At 39.8% G+C, this 24,054-nt stretch overlaps 2 protein-coding genes across 2 annotated transcripts; one reads left to right on the forward strand and one right to left on the reverse strand.

Moving 5' to 3' along the window:
- Positions 1-4,181: 4,181 nt before the first annotated feature.
- Positions 4,182-5,065, reverse strand: gngt2b (guanine nucleotide binding protein (G protein), gamma transducing activity polypeptide 2b). Its single transcript, XM_036571803.1, has 2 exons — positions 4,982-5,065; positions 4,182-4,307 (listed from the first exon to the last, which is right to left on the reverse strand). Exons 1-2 carry the CDS (start codon positions 5,063-5,065, stop codon positions 4,182-4,184), a joined length of 210 nt encoding a protein of 69 aa, XP_036427696.1.
- Positions 5,066-13,490: 8,425 nt separating this feature from the next.
- tmem101 (transmembrane protein 101) lies at positions 13,491-20,934 on the forward strand. Its single transcript, XM_036573379.1, has 4 exons — positions 13,491-13,621; positions 15,386-15,566; positions 16,909-17,055; positions 19,872-20,934. Exons 1-4 carry the CDS (start codon positions 13,491-13,493, stop codon positions 20,178-20,180), a joined length of 768 nt encoding a protein of 255 aa, XP_036429272.1. The 3' UTR covers positions 20,181-20,934.
- Positions 20,935-24,054: the final 3,120 nt, after the last annotated feature.

Here is a 24,054-nt window from a genome sequence, read left to right on the forward strand (position 1 = left end):
AGAAGGTCTGTATTGATAATGTAATTGCTGTAATGCTGTTGGCGATACAGCTGACACATTCTGTCCTGTTCATTTCTCTTCTGCATCAAAATAATCATCTGTGGTGATCAAATACCCACCAAATATGAGGTAGATTGAAACTATGTTTGAAAAACACTACAGTATTCCTTTAATGATGCTTGGTTACTCACATAAATGCAGTCTATTCAAAAGTTTGTTGGTCATTCTTTAGAATTTTGTTTGCATACATCCCTGAGACGTGGTTAGTTATGATCACCACAAGCAGGCCTGGAGACGACGCCCGCAGATAGCACAGATGGAATCCACACTGTTTATCTATCTCTAATTAAGTAATCTCCAGAGATTTAACAAGCTGGACAGGCAAAGCACAGAAAATCCTCGTTATAGTGCTCTTTATTGCACTGTAAACATGGAAAACTGCCCAGTTGTTTTAGATTCATCATTTATTAAAAAAGCAGTGACTGAGGTTTGATCTTTGTTTTAGTGTCATCCGGTAACGAAGTTAAGATAAGGCTGGAAAATGTGCCAAACCTGTTAGACTTTATACACACACTACACACACTATCACACGCAGAATGGTTATATAAGAGCTGAAGTGCTGTTAAAGTACTCCAGCACAGATAGAGGTATGAGAACTTGGCTGAAGGTCTGGAGTGTAAATTATATTACATTATAGACTTCAATAACCTGACCAGATTATAATGTGATCATTATTAAAATCTTAATCAGTAACACTTTTACAGATTATTTATGAACAAATGAATGTTGTGTATGAATGTTTAGTACATATATGTCTTGTTTACTAAATATTTAACACATCTCACTGTTGAAACAAAAGCTTGCTATGTTAATGTAAAAATATTTTATTCTGAGTGATCTCGGATTTATTTATCCATCCATCCCTCATTAAACGCCCACAAAAAGTAAAAAGCATCTGGCATTTTCAAACAATATAAAAGTATATAATAAACAAAAGTGTACTTATTTTTGTATTCAGTTTTAGATTTAATGTGTGTTAAAATGTTGCCAACATTTTTTAATGCCTTTAAGGTGTTACTTAAATTGGTCATGCTGACTTTTATTATGTAAAGCTCAATTGTTTCTCCCATTTATGTGAAATTTGCAGTGAAATGATATTTGCCACAGGATTTCGTCTAATTAACATGTAGTGGAGAACAATCAGGGTCTTTTAGGCATTCGGAGAAGGTCCATCGATTTCTGGGAATCACATAATCACATACATGTGTACATACTTGTAATGTTTAGCTCATCTTTTATTGAAAAGAATCATTATGCTTGTTGTGTTTAAACTCTGTAAGTATTAATACTCCTCTCTTTCATTTTGGTTGAAAACAAAAGAGTTAAATTCTTGAAAAGCCCAACAGAAAATGATCCAATCAGGATTGTCTTCTCTGTGGTATCTGGGTAGATACAGCCAAGCAAACTCCCCTATTGGTTAGGCCTTCAGGAGCTGGACCTAACAACCAAACTAACTCAGTGGAGTCAACCAGTCAAGTTTTGATTTACAATAGCACCAATTTTGTGAGAGGTATTGTCCTTCTGGAAGTTCTAGACAAGTCATTGACTGTGAATACGAGCTGTAGTCTGTGTTCCAGTTAGTTGTTAGGAATGTAAAACAGCAGTGGCAGCTCTATGTCAGGACTCTTTACTGAAAGAGTCACTGTAAAACTGACACATACAAGCACAGACCTATTGTTGTTGTTGATCTCCATTTTTGCCTTTTGCATTTTTCATTTTTTGACATAGTCTGAAAATGCCAGCATTGTATAATATATAGAAATGCTCCAAAATTACTTGGAAAAACTCTGGTTCCATTAACTCCCATTCAAAGTTAAAAGGGTTTTTCTTTATCCTGTAAAATTACATTATTGGAGATAAAAGATTTTGTCCTGACAGTGACCATATGTTAAAGTCTGTTAGAAACTTCACAGAAAACATATGGAATGTCCATATTTAGTCTACAACTGCCTACATACGTTCGTGTGCAGTGTTAGCTTAGCAGTGGCATACCATTAGACATCTAAAGAGGCGCTATCATAAATTAGCTTTGTTGTAGAGTTGTTTTTGATCAAGTTTTAACATTTATGGCCCAAATTGAAGGCCTCGCTCTAACATTCAGAGTTCAACACTGATCTAATGAAGTTACAGCACAGCTAACAAATGCTGGACCAATGGCTGAACATGAATACTGAAGGACACGGAGCAGAGCGAGTGAGAGGGAAAAGGAGCTAACAGGATGAAAAGCTTAGTCTAATCCTGAGATGAGGTTTGTGGAATGAGCTTATGTAGACTGACATGCCAACCTCATTGCAGTCTTCGCCGATGGAAACACGGAGGAGCTCAACACACAAAGGAACTAGATTTTACCTCAGGGTTGTTGGTGTGACGTATGCTGGTGATGCACGAATCACAAAAATGAATTAATTCACTAATTAATTTGTGTATTATTGCATTTTTTCAAAATATAATATATTCAGTTAAAGTTTTAAATGAAATATAAACCGAATACTAGACAAGCTAGCACGCCATTTTCTGTAAGGTGACTTTGAGAGCTTTAAGGGAAAAGCTTTAGCATCAGCTAGCAAGCCTTCACTGAGTTAACCTTAACTAGGAGCCTTAAGCGAGAGCTGATAGCGCTAAATAACAGCAGAATGCCTTCAGATCAGCCACAATAAGGAGGTTGTATTTTTCAGTGTAATTATTTTTCTCGGATACAAATTGTAGGCTTTTGAACATGAGCAATGTAGGCTAACTGCTCTGCTAAAAATGCCAGGAAATACAGAGAACGCTACAAACATTCAAAATGTGACGCCTGATAAAACTGATAGCAGTAGCAGGCTATTGTTTCTGCTGGAAAACACTGTGTGCACCACTGTTATTACCAAAAAGCAATTAGCAAAAGCTGAGTCTAGCTTTCAGCTTAGCTAAATAGTAACCCTAAGGAGATCTGATAGCGCTAAATAATAGCAGCATGCCATTAAACCAGCCAAAGTGGCCTAATGTTATTTATTTATTTTATTTTATTTTTTTTGCAGTGTAACTTTTTTCAATAAAAATGGTCAATGGTGTAGCTTATAAACACTAGCATTGTAGGCTAACGGCTATGCTGAAAATACCTGGCAGAACACTACAAACTTCTAACTGTGATGTTAGATAAAACTCATATAGTTAAAACCTATTAAAGACATCAGTCGATGATAATAAGTCCGCTTTTTTCCCAGATGACGAGGTTTAGGTTGGGAAACACTGTGTGCACCACTGTTACTACCAAGCAGCAATTAGCAAAAGCCAAGTCTAGCTTTTAGCCTAACTACATTGTAGCCTTCATGGAGATCTGATAGCACTAAATAAAAGGCAGCAAACTGTTAAACCAGCCAAAGTGGCCTAATGTCATTTATTTATCTATTTATTTTGCAATGTAACTTTTTTTGATAAATATTGTCAATAGAGTAGCTTATAAACAGTAGCATTGCAGGCTAACAGTTATGCTGAAACCACTTGGCAGAAGACTACAAACATTCTAACTGTGAAGTTATATAAAACTGATATAGTAAAAGGCTGTTAAAGACATCAGTCGATGATAATAAGTCCGTTTTCTGCCAAATGGTGATGAGGTTTAGGTTGGGAAACATTGTGTAAACAGTGAGCAAGAGTAAAGTCCACTACTAGCAATCACTACTGTTCCTAATAAAGACGTGAGGCTGTTTTTATACTAGATGCATTTATTTTACAAAGATACCCAGAAAAATATATTACAAAGAGTAATCAAAGACGTGGACGTCCCTCTCCTGTGACTAGCTGTAGTATCATAACCTCTCACTGACTGTACATTATCATACGTCACAAGTACACGCTAAACGCTGATTGTCCGTGCTGTCCGTGACCGATTTACTTATCCTGACTGTGCTTTATAAAAGATACCTTGCAATCTAAAAAAGAAAAAGCTCCATTCTGGGGGTCTCTGTATGGGAACCTGTCGTGTTGACATGTTTTGATTAGTGGTTCTGTGAAAGACAGAGCTGCTGCTCTTCTTGCAGGGAAGCCTAAGAAGGCCATGGTGGGCTAAAGAACCTTGGAACCCCATCAAGATCCCTCCAGGAACCCTTCTTTTTAAGAGTGTGGCCAGTGGAGGGCCTTCGCTATGTGATGATGCAACCTCCCTTCTCCTTGAAGGGGTTCTTGTCTTCAGGAACTCCCTTGATCAGGGGGTCTTCTGCAGACTGGGCCTCGGCGTAGGCGATGAGCTCAGGAGCAGTTGCAGACACCTGAAAAGAAGCATTTAAAGAAGAAAGAGGTCATGACTGAAGTCAAGTTTGACTCATATCCTTTCACTCAGCAGGTCAAAAGCTTGAATAATAACATTTACATTGTAGATTTACAGGACAAACCAGAGTTACAAACTAAATAACGGGGGCACTCTGGAAGTTAATTTTCTTATAACTTCACTCTGGATATTAATTTTATAAAATTTCATTCTGAAAATTAATTTTATTACAACTTCACTCTGGATATTAATTTTATAAAAATTTCATTCTGGATATTAATTTTATCACAACTTCACTCTGGATATTAATTTTATAAAATTTCATTCTGAAAATTAATTTTATTACAACTTCACTCTGGATATTAATTTTATAAAAAATCTCATTCTGGAAGTAAATTTTATTACAACTTCACTCTGGATATTAATTTTATAAAAATCTCATTCTGGACTTTAATTTTCTTACAAATTCACTCTAAATATCAATTTTATAAATTTTTAACAGTTCCATATTATGTTTATGTAAAAAGGTAAATATTTCTTATTATAATTTTATACAAACAGATTTGCTTTATATTAAATTATATTGAAAACATTGATCGGTAGTTTGAGGCTGAGAGATTTATTGGGAAGTAGCTTCTACACTGTGTTTAGAGGGATGGAGAGTGAGATACTCACTGCAGTTCTGGACATGTTGACCTCTTTCTTCAACTGATCCAGCTCCATCTTCAGGATATCTTTATCTGACATGTCCCGAGCCATCTCGGCTGTCGACAGAAACCAGTATAGACTCAACAAAGAATCCCAGCAATGTACTCGTTCAGCACTTACATGTGCAGCCTGCATCTCCTCGAAGTAACTCTCGATTATGTCCTCATGCATGAAGTTTGTTTGCGTTTGAATTCCTTGGAATCGTGTTGTTATAAGGAATGCTCACTGATTTAGGCAGAAATGGTGCATCACTAAATTTAAAACTACTTTGAACCTGTTTTAGAGGTCCTGCTTTACCAGCTATAGCTTTTCTTCTGACTTATTCTTTTCATTCCAGTGCAAAGACACAGCGATTATTAACACAGCTGTGGTTTGTTGGCCATATAATAAAGAATTTCAGCAACAGAGTCGTTCAGAGTGGTTTGGTGTGAAATACTCTGCTCTACAAAAAAGTCAGAATTGTTCACAGTGGTGGTGATAGGAACCAGACGTCCACCTCTAAAAGCTCCCTCACAGAAAGTTCCTACATGAAATGGTTATGAATTCACTGCCTGATGACTGAGACACTGTTTTATGATAGTTCAGAGAACTTAAACTCCATTCATGGTGGAGGGATACATACAGGGTGTTGTGAGGCAAAATAGTCCCCAAAGAAAACCTATTATTTCAGATTTTCCACTATTTTCCATCATCAACATTCCATATAAACTCAGAAGACTCTTGTAGGTTCACTGGTGGTTCTGGATAGTAAATAAAATGTCTATATTTGTGTTGTAGTCATGGCGACCCCTGGTTCCTATCACCACCACTGTAAAGACATCTGAGTTTCTCTGCAGTAAATCATTTTGCATCAAGCCATACAAACAGGGCTAAAGTCATGTCATGATTTGCATTATGAATTTACATATCAAGAAGTTATTACATGTTCACACTATTTTACAGATTTTGTTGATATTGTACTACAGAACCGTCTGCACGTTGCAGCAAGTCTTAGTTTTTCCTTTGAGAACAATTCACAGCTGAAGAAAATCCACATAATCCAGAAGATTATCAAGCACCACATGTTAATATCTAAACAGAAACCTCTCAGTTTGACTGCGTTCTTTGGGCTGCTGTTGCTGTATTGGTAGGATACTTCCATCCGCAGGAGATCTTTAATCATCTCTGGGTTCTTTTATGAAACGTACCACATTTGCTGTTTCAAATATTTACAAAATCCAGCAATTTGACATTTCAGTGTTCTTTCTCATGTTCTCATGTTCTCAGCAAAGCCAATATTTCATCCCCATTAGTGTATACACTGTATTAAATTGTCACAAAGCGTTCTCTGAGTGACACCACTGAAGAACCACTCTTGGTTCCCTAAAGAACCATGTTTGAAAAAAAAAATTGTGAGTGTGAAGAACCATTTAACATTTAAAAGTACCACATACGCTCTTTAAAAAAGATAGTCCTTCAAATGTTCTTCAGATTAATGAAGAATGTGTTGTATATGGTTCTATATAGAACCTTTTTGAGAATGGTTCTGCATAACACCAAAAAAGGTTCTTCTATTGTCACAATGTCAAGCTTGTTACAACCGAAGATCCCTTTTTGGTGCTATATAGAACCATATACATCACATGCTCCATCAATCTGAAGAACCATTTCAGCATGCAAAGAACCATTTAAGCCAAAATGGTTCTAAATAGAAGTCCTGGTTCTAAAGAACCCTTGAAGAACCATCTTTTTAAAGAGTGTAGGTAAGGGCTGTATACCAATTTAACTTTAAAAAGGTTCTTCACATTCGCACACCTCATCTACAAAAACGTGTCTCAAAAGAACCATCCATTGAAATGTTCTTTAGGGAACCAAAAGTAGTTCTTCTATGACGGTCTGTATCTCCTACCTGTTGGGTGGGACTCCCGGCAGTCAGAGAGATGTTCTGGTGTCTCCTAGGAGATCATCAGCAGTTCCTCCTCCCTTTCTCCAGCAGACTGAGCTCCTCTCCCTCCTTCTTCTCCTCTTCATCTCGCGTCAGGCTTTTTGGGTTGATCCCGGTGGGGATTGGCTTCTGATGTCATCAATCCCACTTGATCTCATTAGGACGTTCAGAGGAAGCAGGATAGGTCTGAGGGGCGACCTCTAAAGCCCATTTGAATGATGGAAAAGGAAGGACAGAAGAGAGGAGCAACTGTGAAGGTCAAAGTTTGCAAATGTGGTGACCAGAAGTGTCATTCGAAAACAGCAATAGCGGCCCAAAGAGCCGGGCTTTTCCTCTGTGATGGCAAACATTCTAAAGGCACTTTAACTTCGTTAAATTACGTTAAATATGTTAATGAATTATGTTAAATATGTTAATGAATTTAGGAAAAAGAACAGCTTTATCCCTCTGTGGTCTGAAGAGATTCTCTCGGTTTGTTCATCTCTTCTTAATTTCTCCTTTAAAGTCTCTTCATATAACATGATCCTCATATGTTTCATATCTAAATGCTCCGTTATCTTCATCACTACTTTCCAAACCCACTGCAGCAGCTTCAGCAGCTGTAAACTCTCTGCACGCCGTTTCACATGAGTCTCCGATGTGGACTGAATGAAGAATGAAGAGTTTCCGGCGTGATGGTCAGTCCTTAGTGATTTCCTGAGTGTCCATTGGTCAGTTTCACACAGAATGTAGACGGACACACGAATCCACCAGCTCCACACGGTGAGAGGCAGATGACGTGTATCTCAGCCCCTCTTCATAGGCTCATAACTCCGGATGTGAGTCTCGTATGATCTCGTGATAAGATGGAATGGAAAGGGCGACTCTACAGATTCAGGAAGTGTCTGAACTGGATTTCTGAGCTGGATCATCACAAAGATACAGACACAGATATAGAAACAGTGAATTTGACACACAGACGAGTTCATGGACCCCAGAGGGTTAATGTGATGCACCTTCAGCAAACATTCTGAGCAAATCTGGTGCAGAACCCACAGCTGTAGCAGGAGATCAAATATAAGCGCAGATAACTTGACAAAAAATTAATGCAAATAGATAGTTAGTGATTTCGCATTGCAACACTATCGTTATCCAACTAACACTGTTCCAACTCCGGAGTGGTCGGTCTGATTGGGAATGATGTGCCTCTATACAGCTTTTTGATCCGAAATTCGGTTTTCATACAATCTCCATTAAATTATAAATTGTTTTCCCATAAAAACGAATGGGGAGAAAAAGTGGCATGCCCATCTATTTTACTTCTGGTCAACCAAAAAACTCTGTTTCGCATATACCTATCTCAGGGCAGGCCCCCGAGCACAAATTCAATGTTGTTCTGACCTGCACTCATCTGTTTGTCTTTTTTTAATCATCCATTTTTTCTCCCATAGACTCCCATTCATTTTTGCGCCCACACAAACTATATTATTTCTTTGCACAACAGCCACCAAACTGCTTGTCCTCACTCAGTGCAGGTCCCCAAACTCTACTGCACAGTCATAGTGACCCGCTCTCCTCTATGTCTCGGTTTTTCATCCCTCAATCATCCCACAGACTCCCGTTCATTTTTTCACAATAACTAGCAACCACTTGGCAGCTCCCTAACAACCACTCAGTACACACCCCTCAAGCCATAGCAACTTTCTGGAACAGGGGTGCACAACTCCAGTCCTGGAGGGCTGGTGTCCAGCAGATTTTGGTTATTTACCTGCTCAAACACACCTGAGTCAACTTATCCGTTAATTGCCATGTTTAGTGGGCGTGTTTGAGGAGGGAAATCCTTAAACTGTGCTAGACACCAGCCATCCAGGACCAGAGTTACACACCCCAGCCTAGAAACACCTTAGCAACCACCTAGCAACAAGTTTCAGCCGTGCAGTCACTCTGCATTTTCTTCAGGAAATGCACTATTCTAGTAACAGTATATAGTTTTATCACCCTGTTCAGTTCTTCTTCAGAGAATTCTCAAAATTGTAAATAAAAATCTAAAAAAATACCTTTTGCTGAATAGTTATGGTGTAATATTTAAACCCACTCTGCATTATACACCGTATGCTGTTGTTCTACAGTCATATGCAAGTGTTTCAAGTCAAAATTGGACGTTGTGCTGATTTTCTAAGTTAACAGACCCTCTACAGAGAATGAACTTCTGCACATTTTAATGTACACCTTGAATGGAGTTTAAGACCAAAATCTTCTCAAAACTATCATAAAACAGTGTCTCAGTCATCAGGCAGTGAATTCATAACCATTTCATGTAGGAACTTCCTGTGAGGGAGCTTTTAGAGGTGGACGTCTGGTTCCTATCACCACCACTGTGAACAGTTCTGACTCGGTAAGTTTATCTAGACCAGAGCGTTTCACACCAAACCGCTCTGAACCACTCTGAATGACTCTGATTGACTCTGTTGAATTTGAATGCATGAATGAATTTAAAAAATCGGTGGAATTCCCCTTTAAGAGTGTATGTAGGATCAGCTAATATATCTAGCCTTAAAGGGAAATTCCAAAATTGGACGTCAAACATGATATAAATGTATGTTGTGACAAATTAGTTGTCTGTAGTTAATTAATGTAAATTTATGTAAATGCATTTATGTAAAATGCAAATCCAGAAGCTTTAATAAAAGAAGCACCAGTGGTTCTTGGCTTGGTGTTTATTCAACACATTGGAGAAAAATTAAAATTTAAAATGTGGCCTGTGCAAAAGTTATGGCACAATTTATATTCCAATACATTAAACAAAGCAAATAAATAAAAATTATGTGCTAAAACTTGCACATATGTAAATGTCTTCTCTGTATATGATGTTTTAACTTATTTATACTTAGCAAATTTTGACTGTGAGGGTGTTCAGACTTTACCATTCAACAGTATATAAACAGCAAAAATATTAACATGGCAAGTGATTCCAAACTTTCGGACAGTTCAGCGTGAAATAGGTCATCTTAAAATTATACAGTAACTGAGTGCACAGCTTTTTAAAATAAAACCTCTCTTTAATCCTTAAAATTAAACAGACTGTTATGTAAATTTGCACTGTTTTGATTGGCTGTGCCTGTAGAAACAGTCTTTATAACTTCACTGTGAGTGGGCGGAGCTAAACTGCTGTAGGCTAAATAAATGGATGTATATAAAGGAGCTGATTTCTGTGACTTCATAAAAACAGTGAGTTCAAAAGGTGTTTTCATAGACAATTAATTCAGTTTTCCATGAAATGGGGGCTTTACATTTCGCTTGGGTTTTATTCCTCCCCTCAGTTGGTTCATTGCTGATGACTAAACTAAGCTGAGTTAATTCAAAAGAGTTAAAAAATCATTTAATTCATGATTCTGGTGGTTTTTTTTTATGTAGCATGTAAAAGAAGAGAAAATAATTCCTGACATTGCTGTCCAGGTGTCTCCACCCAGATGATCTCTGACCTTTCATTAAACTTAGTACGTTATTTTCTGTCACTTTCTTTCTAGAGATGTTTCTAGAAATTCGGCAGCCATATGGACGACGCTGTCCCCTATTATAAGACTCTATGTGGGACTGCTGAGTGAATCTGAGCTGTATCTGAGGGGCTGAGCTGGCTAAGCTGCTCGTGGCTCAGGGCTCACCTATAAGCCGGTTTCTTGGGATCTAGGTTAGGCTCGTTTGTGCAGGATTAGTGACAGAGACCTGGCAACCCTGATCTGTAAGAGGAAGGACCACCACGCTCAGCGGAACTAACTAGAAACATCTAGAATTCAAATCCAGGACAATATTTTTCTTTACAGTGGTGGTGATAGGAACCAGGGGTCACCATGACTACAACACAAATATAGACATTTTATTGACTATCCAGAACCACCAGTGAACCTACACGAGTCTTCTGAGTTTATATGGAATGTTGATGATGGAAAACAGTGGAAAATCTGAAAATAATATGCTATTTTTTGCCTACAGTGCCCTGTATGTATCCCTCCACCATAAAATTAGGCTTTAAGCCAAAGCTTCATAAAACAGTGTCTCAGTCTTCAGGCAGTGAATTCATAGCCATTTCATGTAGGAACTTTCTGTGAGGGACAATTCTGTGGACAAATCTGACTCAGTAAGTTTCTCTAGAACTGAGCGTTTCACACCAAACCACTCTGAACGACTCCGTTTACATCTCAACCAGTTAATTATGTAGAACTTTTGAATCATTCTAGGTATTATATTGCCATTTTTATGCATAAATAAATGTCCGTGCTCATTCTGTAAGTTCTCTCACTCTAAAAATTGAGATCTATGGTCGAGTACATTGATTATGGAGTTCTCCACCTGATGCTGTAAGGAATGCTCTTATCTAAGAATACTTTAATATTTTACTGAAACTCTGATGGACATTTGATATTTGTATGTGTGTTTGTGTGTATATGCATGTATATATGTATGTATGTATATACACTCTTCTTCTTGAAGAACCAAAGAAGATGGTTCTTCAAGGGTTCTTGAGTAAAGACAATGGTTCTATAAAGAACCATCAGGAACCATACAGGACCTTTCTGAAAAGGGTTCTTCTGTTGTAGCAAGTCTGACATCATAAAAATAGCAGAACCCATTTAGGTTACATATAGAACCATGTACAACACATCCTCCATCAATCTGAGGAACCATTTGACCATGAAAAGGTTCTTTGAGTATTCATGGCTCTATATAGAACCATTGCCTTTTCTAAAGATATATATATATAATATATATATATATATATTATTATATATTACTATATATATAGTAAACACAAACACACACATATATATTGCTGCTGTTGGAACAAAACCTCATATCTTGGATGTGTGTGTGTGTGTGTGTGTGTGTGTGTGTGTGTGTGTGTGTGTGTCTGTGTGTGTTTGTGTGTATGTGTGTGTGTGTGTATGTGTGTGTGTGTGTGTGTATGTGTGTGTGTGATGTGTGTGTGTCTGTGTGTGTGTGTGTGTATATGTGTGTGTGTGTCTGTGTGTGTGTGTGTGTGTGTCTGTGTGTGTGTGTATGTGTGTGTGGGTGTGTGTGTATATGTGTGTATGTGTGTATATTGTGTGTGTGTGTGTGTGTGTGTGTCTGTGTATATGTGTGTGTGTGTCTGTGTGTGTGTGTGTGTGTGTCTGGTGTGTGTGTATGTGTGTGTGTGTGTGTGTGTGTGTGTGTGTGTGTGTGTAGTTGTGTGTGTGTGTGTGTGTGTGTGTGTGTGTGTGTGTGTGTGTGTGTGTGTGTGTGTGTGTGTGTGTGTTGTTTTATCCATTGTTTTTCAGCTCATTATGACAGTAGGTAGCCGTAAATGGGACAAACTGCTTTGATCTTCCACAAATGAGGTCGATTGAGGCTCCGATCCCACGACAAACTCTAAATCACACGTAATTGAGTTAATGAAAAGCACCACTGAACAGCGGAGGGGATTATGGGTTGGAGCCCCGTCATCAGTAACGGTCAGTCTGCCAGAATCAGCCTCGCCGTCCTTTCACCATTAAGCTGATCTTGTCATACACGCAATACAAGAACGTCAACAACTGGACTGACTGCTTAACCTTCAAAATGATCAGAGTATTCAGAGTGAATGAAGTGCCCTTCATTATGGTCACTGTTTTCCTTTCTGTCTTAGACATTATTACCTTACAGACCTAAAGGAGGCTCAGAGAACATTTCCTACATTTCCTTACATCACTTCAATTTTGCTTGTACAGTATTTTTGTTACAGACATTATCCCAAAGCAGCTTTCCAGAAATGCAGGCCTAAAGAGCGTCACTGAAGGACACAGTGTGAAGAAAACTCCCTAAATGAGCCATGAAGAAAACTGATTTCGATTTTGTGATCTGAGTCTCTTTTTCACAGAATAGTAATCACTGATGATAACAGGGCTTGTCTTGGGGGATGATTTGTAAACTAAAGAGTCTGCAGTCTCAGTCTGTTTTCTGTGAACCTGTTTACACTGGAGCGCCCTCTAGTGTTCAACACAGAACAGAGATTACCGAGTGGCTAGAAATGCTCCAGAATCTAAATCTGATGACAGGACTGAAGAACACGAAAGCAAACAAAACTGTACATTCATCTAAAATCTAATTATCAGAAAGGCTTAAGTTCTATCAAATCATTATTTCTCAAAAACTCCACTCGTACCAGCACAACACACACTAACACACCACCACCAGTCAGTGTTACTGCAGTGCTGAGAATGATCCACCACCCAAATAGTACCTGCTCTGTGAGGGTCCATGGGGGTCCTAACCACTGAAGAACAGGGTAGGAGGGGGCTAACAAAGTATCAGAGAAACAGATGGACTACAGTCTGTAACTGTAGAACTACAAGGTGCACCTATATAGTAAGTGGAGCTGATAAAATGGACAATGAGCGTAGAAACAAGGAGGTGGTCAGAATGTTATGCCTGATCGGTGTATATATACGATGCAATCTGCAACCTCACCGCTAGATGCCGCTAAATCACGCTGCTCCTTAAACCAGCTCTGCGCTCCTCACCCGGAGGAGAAGGCAGAATTTTCCGCCCTCAGTAAAGATGGCTGCTCCCAGCAGGCGGGAGGTTCTGCGGCTGCTGTCCCAGCTCGGAGCCTTCATCCTCACCCGCTTCGGCTTCTGGAACTGCTTCAGCATGCTCATGCTCTTCGCCGAGCGGGCCGACGTGAAGAGGTGAGCTGTACCGGCGGAACGGAACGCGCCCCGGCAGTAACTTTAGGCTGAGACCGAAGTGAGCCAGACGGGGTTTATTCTCGATTCTGTCCGTCTGCGGGTTTGAATCGAAGCCCCAAGCTGTCTCAGAAACATATCTGCAGCTTTCATCCTTTCTCATAACTGACAAACAAGTCAAAACTTTAAATAGAGCGTAATATTCCGATCTGGGGCAGCGGCTGCGTCTCAAATCGACCCTGTGAACTTACTAGGGGTTCAGGGTTTCTACGTCCCAATGTAGTTAAAGGGGAACTCCACTGATTTTTCCGAAAGTCTACATAATTAAATGGTTGTGATGTAAACAGAGCCGTTCAGAGTGGTTTGGTGTGAAACGCTCCGTTCTAGAGAAACGTACCGAGTCAGAACTGTTCACAGTGGTGGTGATAGGAACCAGACGTCCACCTCTAAAAGCTCCCTCACAGAAAGTTCCTACATGAAATGGTTATGAATTCACTGCCTGATGACTGAGACACTGTTTTACGATGGTTTTGAGAAGGTTTTGTTCTTTTTTCAAACTTTATCCATGGTGGAGGGATACATGCAAGGTGTTGTGAGGCAAAATAGTCCCCAAGAAAACGTGTCTTCAGATTTATGACTATTTTACCATCATCAACATTCCATATAAAACTTAGACGACACGTATAGGTTCTCTGGTGGTTTTGGACAGGCTTGAGCACAGATACATAAACACTGTGTCCACTGACTGTCCACTCTGTTAGACACTCCTACCTTGTCAGTCCACCTTGTAGATGTAAAGTCAGAGACGATAGCTCATCTGCTGCTGCACAGTTTGTGTTGGTCATCCTCTAGTCCTTCATCAGTGGTCACAGGACGCTGTTGGCTGGATATTTTTGGTTGGTGGACTTTTCTCAGTCCAGCAGCGACACTGAGGTGTTTAAAAACTCCAGCAGCACTGCTGTGTCTGATCCACTCAGACCAGCACAACACACACTAACACACCACCACCACGTCAGTGTTACTGCAGTGCTGAGAATGATCCACCACCCAAATAGTACCTGCTCTGTGAGGGTCCATGGGGGTCCTGACCACTGAAGAACAGGGTTACAAAGTATCAGAGAAACAGATGGACTACAGTCTGTGACTGTAGAACTACAAAGTGCTCCTATATGGTCAGTGGAGCTGGTGAGTGTAGAAACAAGGGGGTGGTTTTAATGTTGTGGTGTATAAAATGGGACCTGTAAGTCAAAAACTGATCCCAGATCTGCAGGTCTGTCCTGAGGAGTTTTATAAATAGCGCAGTTAACCCGCTACTGCAGCTGTCTGTGATTCACAGGGGCTCATTTTCATTTTCTGGTCCTTTAATTATTTCTCATTGTGGTTTAGTGCTTTTAGAAACAGCTGCTCAGTTTGGTTAGATCTTTTTGAAAGAGACAGTCCAGTGTTTGCATTTGTCTTCAAAATTCCATAAACAGCACATGAGTTTTTATTTCAGACTTGTGTTTTTTATTATTATTTTTAAGGTATGTAGATAGATATTGTACAAAGAAATGCCTAAAAATATATGTAAAACTTATAAGTGCAGCTGCGTATTGAAAATGTTAAAGCATTAAAGTGTGCTGCTATTAAAAAGGTCAAATAAAACAGATTCACAGCACAAGATAAGAGTCATCATAAAAAGAACAGACTTATGTGAAGCAACTGAGAGAATGATGAAGACCACTGCACACGGTGATGAAGTACACTGATCCTGTCTGTTTATTTTAGAAAGCCGGATATTCAGGTGCCGTATTTGTACATCGATATGGGAGCTGCGGTGCTGTGTGCCAGCTTCATGTCGTTTGGAGTGAAGAGGAGATGGTTCGCTCTCTGTGCAGCCATCCAGCTGGCTTTCAGCACCTATGTGTCCTACGTTGGTGGACACGTCCATTATGGAGACTGGTTGAAGGTAAGAAGAGCAGCCTGTGTGGTGGGATGTGTATACGGCGTAGAACTTGACTGATATGCAAATTTTGAGACCGGGGTTAAAAATTCAGATCACAGATAATATCAGCTGAATTTTAGTTTAATACTCTGGTGCTTTTAGTTAAACACTGCTTTACTGACAGATGTTAAATATTATTATGCAAGAAGTGGTATTTGTTGCACCTGGGCGCCCCCTAGAGTTGCAGAGTGTATTTGACGTTCACATACTGTCGCAAATACAAATTGCTGTGAGCGCCCCCTCATGGAGAGCTGTACACGTGCATCTGTTGATGAGCGAAGGATACAGAATCCAACTCCCCTTCAAGTCCACGTGAGTCATGCAGCCCTATGGATGCTGCAGGTTACACTTGCGATTTCTGTGTTCCTGTGTGTAAATAGTCGAAATCACAAAGGTGATTTGTCGCGTTCTTATGCCTGCGTGACTCACGGGCACGCGAAGTGGAGTCGGATTCTCCCGGGAGGACAGAATTTGGCACAACACTGGCAAAGAACACCAGAAGAGAAAAAATCATGTCGACTTACAAGATAGAGAAACATTACAGGATCTTATACAGGAGGCTGCAAACTTTCAAGGCTTATTTGGGTGAGACTTTTTTGCGTAAGATTAATTTACCGTGAAGCAGGACTGAGGTTATATGACTTTAGGAGCGTCTCGTGCCGCTCCTCCAAAGTTACATAGCACTAAAGCAAGCATTCTGGCCCGGAGACCCTGTTCACACTAGTGAGACAGAGACGCTATTCTCACTACACTGTTAGAAATAAAGGTTCTGTTCAGGTATATTTTTTATTCACCAAGGTACAAACAGTGTAAATGTTCCCTCAAAGCTCCAACAGTGGTTTTAAGGTCTGATTGTGAACCTTAAATAAGTGTTTCCAGGTGAAAAGTTCGTATTTGTACCTTTTCATAACCGAATGCTTTAAACAGAACAGTAAAATAAAAGCCTGGAGACGAGACGGGGTGTGTGGAGTCAGTACAGCTTAGAACATATCATTTCAGTGGATTATGGTTCAGTTATGTTCCCTGACTGAAGGTACTGAGATGGACCCTCGAGGGTTCCACCTCAGTGACTAGAGGGGAACTGACCCAGTGACAGTCTAGTACCTTTATTTCTGAGACTGAACTATAAGTCTGTGCACCATAAATGACTTTGAAGCTGTTATTTAAAGGTAAAACTGTTATTGCTTTAAATGGTCACGTCACAGGTCGGTTGCAGTGAACAACCAGCCTGGAAGGTCATTTGCATGAGCTGAACTGTGGATTCTTATCAGCTCAGCCACACCTGGCATCTCTCTGTGTCCCTCAGGTCAGAATGTACTCCAGAGCCATGGCCGTCATCGGAGGATTCCTGGTGCTGGCCAGCGGGGCGGGGGAGGTGTACAGGCAGAAACCTCGCACGCGCTCACTGCAGTCCACCGGACAGGTCTTCTTAGGAATCTACTTAATCTGTTTGGTAAGGTCTCCACTGAAACACCAGTTTCTTCCAAACTGCATGTACGATGGCCCTGTTCTCGTTAAGGCAAATTGTTTTGAATTCTGTTGATATTTATAGATCATACGTTTTTTAACAGTTCAAAAGCTTCATATTGTCATGTTTTCTGTTGCTGTGATGCAAGTTAATGGCAGCACAGTGGAGCAAATCTATTAGAGTAAGTTCAGTAGCTAGTGGTATAGACAGAGATGCCTTCAAGGCAGGGGGTGGGCATTGGGTCGTTGGGGCTGCCCCTCCAATCGTAGTGCAAAGCTAAGCCATGTTAGTGAAACCGCATAGAATAGTCTGAAAATAGCTGTGAAATTTAAAATGCATTTAACATTTGGGAAAACAGTACAGATTTTAAACGATCACTGTTGCTACGGCAACCAGGTTGGATTTCCAAAAAAAACAAAAGACACAGACTTTATTTTCAGTTGATAAAGAAACCATCATTTGAATGAATTCAGGTCATACTTGTCAAGGACGTTTGGTTACTTCAGCGGATTTCCTCGTTTTTCATTCAAAGCAATCACACTATTTACTTTATCTCTTTATTTTTCTGCAACTTTATAAACACTTTATTAGTACATTACAGAAACTATTCATAGATTGCTGAAAATCGCTCTGTTTGCTGTCGGAGTTTTGATTTTGATGCAGCAGTAAAGTTTTCCTGGTTACTGAAGCTGATCCCTATTGCTGTGGAAACCAGAGCCTGTGAGTGGAGTGGAGTGGAGCGGCAGACGTTTCCGCTCCTCGCTGAAGGCGTCCTGTAATCACTCCGCTCCAGCTCCGCTCCGGGTTTTCTATTTTTCGCTCCTCACTCACATATCAGAGAAGTTCCGCTCCGTTTCCGCTCCATATGATCCATTCTGATAGTATTTATTTTATGTTTTGAATGTATGGACAAGACGCTACACACTTTATTTCATTATTTGTATAATTAATTGTTGTTATTAAATGAATTATTAATAATTAGTTAAACATTCTGTGTTTCACAGACTTTTTTCGGAAGGTCCAATCTAGAAATTTGAGGGTAAACAAACGCACAAGATTTTAACTCACTCTTCTTTATCGTTTGCACAGTAAAGTGGACGATACGAGACTCTTTGTGACGATCTTGGTGAGAATTTCCAGCGTGTAGTTCTTCTGAATAGCTCTGCAGCACAGACGCTGTGTATGAACAGCTGTGTGTGTGAGCTGTAGAGTCAGTGCCGCATCACTGGTGTCACACACAAGCAGCCAGTATAGAAAAAAAGGACTGTCCGGCTCGCGGAATGGAGCGACACTGGAGCGATACTTCGCTCTGCTCCCGTTCTGCGCTGCTCACGTGCGCTGCTTAAGTCCCCTAAGATGGGGAATAATGAGAGAGATGAAGCTGAACTGATGCTGTTTATTAAAGGTGAACAGTGCAAACTGAGGAAATCAAGCTGCCCACCAGGGCTGAACTTGAGCTGATGTGACGATGGCTCATCTGCTGCTGCACAGTTTGTGTTGGTCATCCTCTAGTCCTTCATCAGTGGTCACAGGACGCTGCCCACAGGACGCTGTTGGCTGGATATTTTTGGTTGGTGGACTATTCTCAGTCCAGCAGTGACACTGAGGTGTTTAAAAACTACAGCAGCACTGCTGTGTCTGATCCACTCAGACCAGCGCAACACACACTAACACACCACCACCACCATGTCAGTGTTACTGCAGTGCTGAGAATGATCCACCACCCAAATAGTACCTGCTCTGTGAGGGTCCATGGGGGTCCTGACCACTGAAGAACAGGGTAAAAGGGGGCTAACAAAGTATCAGAGAAACAGATGGACTACAGTCTGTAACTGTAGAACTACAAAGTGCACCTATATAGTAAGTGGAGCTGATAAAATGGACAATGAGCGTAGAAACGAGGTGGTCAGAATGTTATGCCTGATCGGTGTATAACAAGCTCAGTAAAATGACATTAAGCATATGGTAACTGAAACTGTTAATACAGTGGAATTATTGATAGTAATAATATAGTAATAATAATAATAATAATAATAGAAGAAGAAAAAAAAATTAGTTATTTTAATATGTTCACCCATGATTTCAGCTCATATGTCCATGCTCCCCCCCAAAAAATTTAAACGTCTTTCATTGTATTAGGACACAAGGTTAATGATGTTATGCTAAAATGTTAAGAGCTGGAGTCATGTGGACTTTCTGGTAGGGTCGAAAGATTAATTGTTTATATATTGAAATCACAATTCAAGTGCAGTTTTAAATTTTTTTCAATTATAGCTAACATTATCAAAAACGTGGGGAAGTTTAATGCAATAGCACAGAGTTATGTACTGCCCGTAGAGTTAGACCAATCAGAGGCAACCAAACCTCCATGTGCTGTGACCTCACAAACACAGCTAACTGGCTTTCTGGCGCACTACATTAAGGGGTCGAGCCTCAAGCTGGAAAAAATATTCTGGTTTTCTCTGAACCTCAATTTATAGAAGGGTATCGCAATTTAAATTGCCGTCGCAATAAAAGTCAGAAAAATCGCAATTAGATATTTTCCCCAAATCATTCAGCCCTACTTTCTGGTAAGATGATCAATCAGATTATCCCTAAAAAAGTTACACAGTTACAAAACAGAAATAAACACTACACCTGATATGTGTGACCTTTCACATGGGCACAAATTCATCTAATTCTAGATTAATAACACTCCAAAGGGACTTTTATTTTGAAGAAAATCTGAGTCATATGCTACAGTTTCTAATTAGGTTAAAAGCACAGAGAGATCCCAGACTGACTCTACCGTCCTCTGCCAGGTCTACTCCCTCCAGCACAGCCAGGAGGACCGGCTGGCCTACCTGGACCACATCCCCGGGGGGGAGGTCACCGTCCAGCTGCTGGTGGTGGTCTTCGGGGTCCTGGCTCTGTCCTTCCTGTCCGGCTACTACGTGCAGTTAGCCTCTCAGATTCTGGCCATCATCCTGCCACTGGTGATCCTCTTCATAGACGGGAACGTCGGGTACTGGCACCGCACCCGCCGCGTGGAGTTCTGGAACCAAATGAAACTGATCGGGCAGAACGTGGCCATCTTCGGGACCGTGCTTATCCTCGCCACAGACGGTTAAAGACCCAGACAGAGGACGCTTACTAAGTGAAGCTGGTGGGCGAAGCTAAACTCGAGGTGATTGTGCTTATGAAAAGTCAGATGTACACAGTTTTCCCTCTTACACCAAACATCATCAGGCAGCCGAGACATGTTTGGTGTCTGAAGTTTGCTTATTTAGTTTTGCACTGAGGCTAAAAAAGGCTAATCTGTCACCTGGCTGCACCTCGGACAACTTCTCTTTTAGAACCTTTAGTCTACGGTTACCTTTACTGGGCTGACATTAGCCACTTAGGCTAGTTAGTTAAAACTCCTACGCAGCATCATTGGGAGCAGAAAACGAGCTGGAATTTGGGGGCTTTCATTTCGTGTTGTGTAAAGTCTTTTGAATTGTTTCACACATATATATATATATGTGTGAAAATAAAATTAGTTTTAACTGTAGTAGTTGTCCGCAGCCCCTCTTGGCCGATTAATGTATGAGGGGAAAACTGTAAATCTGATTTTTTTTGTTGAACCATTTCTTTAAAGCTGCACTATGTAAGTTTTTTTTAGTTAAAATTGAAAAAAGAAGCATTACTGAAATGAGGAGAATAAAAACAGGCAAAAATATGGTGAGCAAGTCGCTCTGTAAAGCCTGAAATAAGTCAGAGGTGTCGTGTCAGCAGTTTTACACACAATTTACGTATTAACGTCACGCACACAGACTCTAAAGAAGGTCCAGCTCGATGTTTCGGCCTCAGATGATCTCAAAGTCAACATCATACTGATGAAGATGTGACAGTAGTAGATAATTCACTCACATCCTCAGAAGACGCTCCTTCACCAAGTTTACACTGAGTTCTCTCTGAATTCTCTTTCAGTCATCAGATTCATCCACTGGGGATGAAGCACAACCCACACTACACAATGTTCTGTGTGCAGTTACACATTTCCACCAGAGAGGTCTCTAAATCCCCAAATCTTACATAGTGCAGTTTTAAGAAATATAGAAAGTGCTGCCTGTATCTCAGGGGTTGGCTATAAAGTAATAACTTCCACATACTGACAGGCACAGTATATAAATGTATAGCCTAGCTGAAGAATAGACCTCTAAGGTGTGTGATGCCCATAGAAGGATCTCCTGGTCGAAGCCGTTAATCTCTATAAGGAAAAATGAACAGCATTCTCAAAACTTGCTGGGACATGTAAACCAAAGTGTTCCGAATCTGATGCATTTCATCTTGTTTACATTTTTTCTCCTAATCTCACAGTATCTTCCGAATTAAGAGGTCATTAAAGAGGCGAAATATGAAAATCGGTACATACAAGCTAACACTGCTGCACACTGAGCTGACATAAAACTGACCTCATCAAATTACCTCAAACAAACCAGCTGGCTTTGTCCAGTGTGGTAGTTTAGAGGTGTTTGGCTGCAGTTTGAGTAGCTGGTGTTGGTTTATAACAGTGTTGAAGTTTAATAGTAGATTTCCGTTCATGCAATTTCATTTCAGTGTGCAGGAGCATTAGCTTACATGTAACAATAATATTTATTAATATTTCTCCTTAATGCCAGGGGTGGGAATCACCACAGGCCCTACGATACTCTGTTATCACAATACGAAAGTCACGATACAATATTATTGCAATTTTAAGCATTTTGCAGTATTGCGATAGCATATATTACAATATATTGCAGTTTATTACTACTAACTGCACATTATGTCCTCCATGGAAAACTTTTGTCAGCATCTGTTTTATCTACGGAGATATAAAGTTTTCAGTCTGTTCATCTCACTTCATTTTTACTTCAGCAAAAATGACCAACTCTGTCATAAAAACTTGAAATTTATATATTTAAATATCGATACTTGGCTTCTGTGTATTGATACAATATTGCCGTGCAAAATATTGCGCAAATATGCTGTATTGTTTTTTTCCCCCTACCAGTAGATAATGACCTCATAATTCAGTTGATTCAGTGACGTTTGGAGAAAAATATATCGCTGCTGTCAAAACAAAACCTTATATTTCCAAAATGGTAAATTTACAGGAGAAGGAAAAAACATACTTTACTTTTAATGTAAGTCAATGGAACCAGACTTTTTTTCAAGTAATTTTGGGACATTTCTTTTGGTCCATTCATCATGAAATTTAGATACAATATAAAGAGCAACAGGAGTTTTCAAATTATGCCAAAATCTAAAAACGACAACATTTTTTTGTTTACCACAATACTGAATAATAATGAAATACAATACAATAATAATGAAATCCAGTACAAAAGCACCATTCATTTTTCCCATGGAGATAAACGGCATAGACCTGTATTTACTTATATGGACATAAATCTTTTTGTTTATGTTCATGTTTATTTAAAGTCTGAAACTACATGATGCCATCTGTGCTGTTCAACATGCATCAAAGGGACTGTTTACATTCTGTTTAAGCTTTTTTTTTATTTAAAAACAAGACAGTTCTACTGTATGTCTTAAAAATGACCATATTAAAGATGAATGATAATTAGGGCCTGGGTGAAAGGCTTTATGCTGTTTTATGCTGTACATTGGGGTGAAAAGGGAATATTTTGGTCAGCTGTCACTCATGTCTTAAAGCCATTGCAGGGCTGCTCCTTCTTTATTGGCTCATAGCGCTACAATCTTTTTCATTCCTTACAACTGACATAAAATGTCATTCTGCTTTCGTCCATTAAACAGTTAATTTTTTTATTTAACAGATTGTGTTGATTTTTTTTATGTCGTCTGGTGTGAATATGTAAAAATATGGGCTGCATTGGACATTCAGAATGACCGTGTTCACATCTGTACAGTTTCGCATCACTCTCTTGTAGGGGTGCAACGATTATTCGACTTAGTCGACTAAAATAGACGACCAAATTAGTTGGTAACTAAATTAATAGTTGATTAGTTGGTGACATCGTTACACGTCTTTCTCGTGCTCATTAGGAATGTTATGACATTACCGCTCACTGGAGGGTTAATAAAAGCGCGATGGCAACCTCAAGAACAAAAAGTGTGATAAAATTTCACACTAAACTCAGAAAAAAGGTTGTCAGTGTTGCTATTCGTAAAGCCGACCTCAGTTGGCTATGGGAGCACATCGTCCACGTTGGAGCATCTGAAAAGGAAACTCGTCGGCTCACTGGACAAAGAAGATTCATCAGAGCCGGTTTATGAGGAGTCTGGCCACTTCCTATTTCCCCCATTATATCAAAGACATGACTGCAAAACAGCAGAGGGCGCCCACGAGCGAGTCCTCAATGAATGGGTGTGAATGGAGCTCAAATAGTCAATATTGTAAGTTTCCTTCTTTCTACAGCAAACAGGGTTTTGGGCAGCAGAGCACTAACATTACTGCTACTGAGTGCTGATTGGTTAGCATTACTGCTACCAAGTGCTGATTGGTTGGCCAGCGGAGCAGCTCATTGGCTGTTTGCACTCACTGACTCACTCACTGAATGTTCATGAGGCGCCGTTTTAAACTCTCATAACTCGAGTTTAAAAGCTCTTAGAAATCTGACAGCAGTGTGTCTAACAAATGTTTTAGTATTTATAAACGATGATTTTGCTTTATATTAACATTTTGCACTCGCTCGGGAGCGCCCTCTAGCGTCTGAGAAGCCAGGAAGAAATTGCAGAGTGGTAATTCTCTTCTCTACAAGTTCTCTGGATTCATCTCGGTAAGTTAGCTAATGTTAATGTTGAAAGCCGTCCTACTTCATGTTATGAGCTGAGATGTAACATCTACTTCGAAATGCTGTTCTCTGGAATCGTAAGTTGAAATGGAGAAGCAAGTAACTATTATTCACAGCGACCCTGTTCACTTTCCAGAGTGTTTACAGTTTTAAACACTGCATCGTCGTCTTATTGTTGAGGTGCGTTCAAGTTCAGGTTATT

Source organism: Colossoma macropomum, unplaced genomic scaffold (genome assembly GCF_904425465.1).
Source record: "Colossoma macropomum unplaced genomic scaffold, Colossoma_macropomum, whole genome shotgun sequence".
Classification (NCBI taxonomy): domain Eukaryota; kingdom Metazoa; phylum Chordata; class Actinopteri; order Characiformes; family Serrasalmidae; genus Colossoma; species Colossoma macropomum.